This window comes from Apis dorsata, unplaced genomic scaffold, assembly GCF_000469605.1.
Source record: "Apis dorsata unplaced genomic scaffold, Apis dorsata 1.3 scaffold_99, whole genome shotgun sequence".
Taxonomy (NCBI): Eukaryota; Metazoa; Arthropoda; class Insecta; order Hymenoptera; family Apidae; genus Apis; species Apis dorsata.
Window position 1 is genome coordinate 2,056,808 of NW_006263397.1, and position 6,174 is coordinate 2,062,981.

Below are 6,174 nucleotides of genomic sequence, written 5' to 3' on the forward strand. Positions count from 1 at the left end.
ATGTCTAAATCCAATTAGATGTATTACGAATATCATTGAATGCGTTAAACAAATAAAATACTTATATTCCATTCAATTAAAATAAAACATGGATTATCATTATATCCTCTTTTTCACTTTTTGATTATTTTTTATTTTTTTCCAAAAAATGAAAATACTCATCTATCCCATTTATCCCATTTTAAGAATCCATTTTCCCCAACTCTGTTTGCAATTCATTACAAATTTAATAAGAAAGATAAATTTGAAACGAAGCAAAGGAAAATGAAGAGCGAGAGCACTCGAGCAAAACGTTTCCTCGTAAAAGCGAAGTGCGGATCGAAGCTGGATCGAAAAAAAAGGTGTGATAATAAAAAGAGATATCGAAAAAAAGAAGGAGATTCGTTTGTTTTTTAAACTCTTTGCAGTCACGCGATCGATCTCTCGTTCGGTCGAACGCGAAGATTCAGAGATATTCAAGGGGGGGTGCCATCACTCTTACACAATCTCTCTGAGACTTTAACGCGCGACGAGAAGAGATGAATCCTCGCGTTCCCGATACTTCAACGTGGCCTCTCTTAAATCGTGTCTGGAGCACGTTTATATACAATCAATGCACAAAAAATAAGATTCCAAGATTGAAGATTTTCTAATCGATATTATTCGTTCCTTCGATTCGTTCCTTTTAATCTGACGAAAGAAGAAAAAACACTTTAACGATTAATATCAATCGCTTCGAACGTTAAAAAAAAAAAAAAAGAAAAAGAAAAAATCTTGGAAGAAATTTATTATTCAAACAAATTTCGATAAAAGGATAACACGTAAAGATATTTCAATTTCTCTTTTTTAATCGAACGGGTAAAAATAAATTTGGTATTGGAAATGGGATTACATATGTACATTCCCTTCAATCGGTTAATCGTTCAAGCATAAAAAAAAAAAAAACGTGGCACAAGAGGGAACACTCTGATCACGATGTAAGAGGAACCAGTGGATACCGATTGAATAAAATAAGAAGAAAAATACTGATATGTATATATATATATATATGTAAAGAGAAATAGATAGATAGAGAGAAAGAAGAATCTCTGCAAGAAACGTGTATCGTATTAAAGAAGAAAGGGGGAGAGAAATGATAATGGACATTACCTTCTTCGAGCCCGTCGTCTCCGTCGCTCATCAGCTCGTCGTCCGAGCATATGTTGAGCACGTTCACCAGCATCTCTGTCACTGTCACGAAATCCAAAAAAATAATGAAACACGAGATCGATTAATCGATCTTATTATATAATTTCTTCGAGAAGCGAGATATAGAAAACAAATTCTTCGAAAAAAAATGACAATAATTAATTTTCGAATGAAATGCAAGGAAAACGCGCTTACCTTTTTCACCTACAAACGGCAAGGACCACGTGAATACGTCCATGAAGTTGGGCAACCAATAAGGATGAGGTGAACAGTTGAACTGCCTGATGTTCATCACGTTGTTCTCGTACTTCAGCACTGCCGCCTAGAAAAAAAAGATTTTCAAAATTATTCGAGACGCTTTATTTTCTTCCTCTTCTGTGATAAAATCTATCGATGCAATTCACCTTGTTGTTATAAACGTCGAGGTAGTTGGGCGCACTGAAGATGGTGATTAGCGATGGGAAGCCCGTCGTCTGAGATTTCCGGTACATGCGATAACCCGCATCCTGTGCCTCGTGCGCCCTAATGATGCTCAGCAAGTTGTTGTTCTGCAGGAAATCGCAGCACGCCGCGTAACTGAGAGAGAAAAATAATTTATTCGTCTCGAGGGATTTAAAACCCTATCACACCCCTCAAGATGATAATTAATTTAAAAAAAACACACACACAAACCTTCGATTTTATATATTCCGAGGAAAATACTTTTATTAAATAGAAGAAAGAACTACAGAAATTCAATGATTATTCCCAATAAATTTTTGCTTCAAATATATCCAATAATTATTTTAACGTAGTCTGATTAATGATATACTCGCATCACTTGATCTAACGCTTTTTCGATTCCCGGTTCGAAGTTTCGCTTTACGAAATTTACACGATACACGTGATTGCAAGAATTGTAGATGGACAATAGATAAAATGATGGATAATTCAATAATTATTCCAAATAATTATTGTTTCATTTATAATTATTTCACCACGAGACATAATAGTAGATGGACGCGCTATCACACGGAATTTGCTATGTTCTTCTACTCGCTAAAAATTTCCACTCACGCATCTTCGCTTAATACCGTATAATAACTTCTTTATAACTTCCATTCGCGCGATATTTACGACAGAATACAAATATTAACGATAGAAACATTCTTCCGGAGTAAGAAGCAAGGGATAATATTTGTGGGATTATTTCACGTAACGCGATGAAAGTTTCGATCGCAATTCCGTAATGGTCGACGACGCTATAAAGAAATCGTCGGAGATGGTTTTCCTTGGTCGTCGTAGAATCTTGAGAGACAGAGTCGTAAAATGATCGCGTGAGAATCGTCGTCTACCACTACGCTTGTTCCTCGTAAATGCAGCGACCTCGACAGCACGGCTCATATGATACGCGCCTTTCGATTACCTTGTGTCGTTGATTAGTCCGAGTTTATGACCGAGTTTCTAGGACTAGATTGTTTGATTATGTTAACCATTTATCTACATGCAATAAAAATCTTCCAACCAGCTTTTATTTAGCTTTTCGAATTACTTTTACTCGACGATCCTTCAATTGACTTTTCTTTTTTTACGATGGATCGATTTCTATAAGTTTTAATCGAATTGTGTTGAACCAGAGAAGAGAGCCAATAATTTTTGTCCAATAATTTTTCTTCTTTCTTTTAATGATTATTAAAAATAAATCTTGATCATTCGTTTTATGTGTGTCCAATTTTTAAGATCGAAATTTCTTAAAATTCCAAATTTTTGTGGGGAATCGTTGTTGTATCCCAATTCTTCAATTCTATCATAGTTGTTCTCGTTGTGAAATTGCCGAAAGGAGAGGGAGGAGAATACGAAACTTGGCGAAACGAAAGGTATTTACGAATATAATTTGCATCGATCGAGATACAACGAGATCGAGAATTACGAAACAGCCTCGTTTTCGAAACATTTCGGAATATTTCGAATAGTTGGACAGCTTTCGACCAGCGAAAAACTATCTGTCGACTGTCAAACTCGATGGAATCGTGTCGCTGGAAAATATTGCTCCGTTTTATCGGCGATGATTTATCACAGTTCTACATCGAAAACGCATTTAATTTTAAAATGCGACAATTCCATCTTTCGCCGGATACTGTCATCGTACCTATTGTAAAACCTCGAATGTATCTTTTATATATAATATGTAAATGGACCGGTTGAAGCGAAACCATGAAATTGCATAAAAGACTCGTTCGAATGGGACGTGAAAGGAAAGTGAATTTCTTAAATCGATTTTCGTTATTATTTTCATTACCATTAACCTTTTGTATTAATTTATTACGCGATTTCATCGGAATATAGATGATACTTCGATTCATCTCTGGAAATTTGTATCGCCAATAACTTATTACAAATAATAAAATAAAAATAAAAAAACCTTACAATTCAAAGCTCCAAAAAAAAAAAAAATTACTTTTCACATACTCAATAATTCGAAAACGAATATACTCGATAATTCATTTGGCGAGCAAGCTTTCCTATTTCTTTCTTCACTTCTTAAACGGAATCAATTAACGTTCCTATAACTTTCCCCTACAACATTTATCGTAATCAACCTCACGCTTTCGAACACCATATTGCACAAGAAGCGCATACGTACACACACACACACACACACACACACAGTTCGTGGAACAGGGTGTGTACACGTGAAATTCGTTCGAAGGTTGGCCGGAAGTACGGTGCAAGGGAGGCTTAAAACGCTCTCGACAATTTTGCTCGGGGGTTTGTTGGTGCACACGCGAGGCCGCACGCGAAAATTCGCGATAATTCCATCCCTCTCCGTTCCTCAACCATCCTCGCCCATCCTCCCTCCCCCTCGCGTGCAGTAATTTTATCCGACCATCTCTTGCACGATAACAGGGCCGAGCGTTTATAAAATATAACGCGGCCGATAAATCATCAGCATCTGACGGGGGCCATCTCGCGAATCGATCGCGTGGAAACGCGGAGAAATAGATTTTGCGGACGAGTCAATTAGTTTTAATAAGGTTGGTTGAGCTGATTCCTCCTTCTTTCTGACTCCTCCTTCTTCGTTTTAGTTAATCCTTTTTCTTGTTCGTTCGTTCGTGCGAACATGATATTAAAAAGATATTCAAGATATTTTGATAATTTCAATTAAGAACGATTATAAAAGATATGACAAGATTCGAGGAGAGAAATTTTCTTTGTAAGATTATTTTCAGATTTTTTTCAAATTTTGCAAGATTGGAGGGAAAGAGTATCGAAAACGAATCCACGAATTAATATTGTATAATTAGCATCGAAGTAGAAATTTCGAAGAGTTATTTTAAATAGGAAACTGGAAAGAGAATTTTTAAAAGGAAGAAACGTATATGAAATATCTGTATGGAACAGTGACGAAACAAATATCAGTGAATTTCAACGCGATAACTATCCCACGGGGTCATCCGCTTCCGGCGGACGAGCAATTTGTACGAAATGACGGGTTTTTAATGGAGAACAATGATTCATCGCTCTCATAAATCGTGCCTCGTATATCGCGTATAATTAATGATCTATAGCAATAATACGAAATAACGAGCTGTGCGTATATATGAAGCGTACCGAAACTCTCTTATTCGAAATTTTAATTTTACAAAATAAGAAAAAAAAAAAAAAATAAACGAAAAAAGGATTCGTGAAACGAAAATTGGAAAAAATTAAATTAAATTACATCATCGTTCAGGTTGATAGAAGTCTTTCGATTGCAACACGAACGAACGAACGTATGATTGATCATTGGCGATTGTGAACGCCGCTTAAGGGTAATTTGCGGCCTTCCCTTCATCTTCGAGTGTTTCTTGGCGATCCTTGGCCAAGTCAGTTATAAGCGCGCGAAAAAGGTCGGTCGACTGACGTCTAGTGCTTAATTTGTTTACACGAACACACCGATGGCCGTGGACAATATCGACGTTAGCCTTCGAAACGCTTTAACGCTTCTTTTTTCGTGTAAAAATTTCCCAATATCAATTAACATTAATACAAGACACGGGCAACATTTTTATGTATCTAAAATTATTTATGTTAACAAATTTTATAAAAGTTAGGAAAAATTGAAAAATCCTTCCTCTTTCTCTTCTGTGGAAACGATTGTTGTTCAGATTCAACAGAGAAATCGAATTCGTTATAATCAAATATGATAGAAATAGGAGGAAATGCACGATCAAAATTATCCGAAAAGAGGGTATAAATAATCTTGCCCCTGTTTCTCATCGCTTCCCTGTTTTAATCCTCGATTTATTTTCAAAATAAACTCCACCACCTCGTCTAATGCATCGTGGGATGCATTCATCGAATGCTCGATCCCGAAATTCGAGATAATTACTTTCATCGAGATTACGTTCGAAGGCTGCGCGCTCTTTCAGTAGCACGAGTCGACGCGTGATCAGCCGGCCAGATGGAACTCGCGAGTGAGTGGAACAGCTCGGGGTGGTGCTCGCCGCGGACGAATTTAAATTTAAAACGAAACACAATTCTCCTTCATTAGCTCGGCTAATTGCCGGTGGTGACGGAACACGGCCTCGTTTAAATCGCACTTCGTAAACAACGCTAACCAGTCGTTCGGCTTAATTATCGTGGCTTCGGTTTGAAAAGTAACCGTGGAAAATTCACGATCGTGAATTGTGTAATCTCGTGTAGAAAGAGAGAGAAAGAGGGAAACGGTTTTTCGATCGAATATTGGAAAATTAAGTCGATTGGTCGAATAAATAATTTTCGTTCCAGGTTGTAGCCAGATTGCGTTAATTAACACGCGTGATTGTTCCAAATCTTGTTACAGTTAATCTAATTAGAAGAAAACGTATTATATATTTTCAATATCACGAGAAACGAAAGAAAAATATTTCAATATACTATTTCTATTACTAGTCCTAAAGTAACTACTTTATTCCTTAATTCTTTTCGATAAGTATAAATTCTTGTATGCAAATGACAGAGACGCGTGTAAAAGTTGCGCGATTTTCTTTATCTAAAAAAAAAAAA

General features: G+C 36.5%; 1 protein-coding gene across 4 annotated transcripts in view; it reads right to left on the reverse strand.

Moving 5' to 3' along the window:
• The window catches only part of LOC102681671 (serine/threonine-protein phosphatase 2B catalytic subunit 2-like), a 77,761-nt gene that overhangs the window by 26,073 nt on the left and 45,514 nt on the right, over positions 1-6,174 (reverse strand). For all 4 annotated transcript variants that reach the window (XM_031508734.1, XM_031508736.1, XM_031508735.1 and 1 more), the window contains exons 6-8: positions 1,572-1,743; positions 1,363-1,489; positions 1,129-1,209 (exon numbers count right to left, since the gene is read on the reverse strand). In XM_031508734.1, coding sequence (XP_031364594.1) covers positions 1,129-1,209; positions 1,363-1,489; positions 1,572-1,743 — 380 coding nt within the window. The remainder of the gene's footprint in view (positions 1-1,128; positions 1,210-1,362; positions 1,490-1,571; positions 1,744-6,174) is intronic.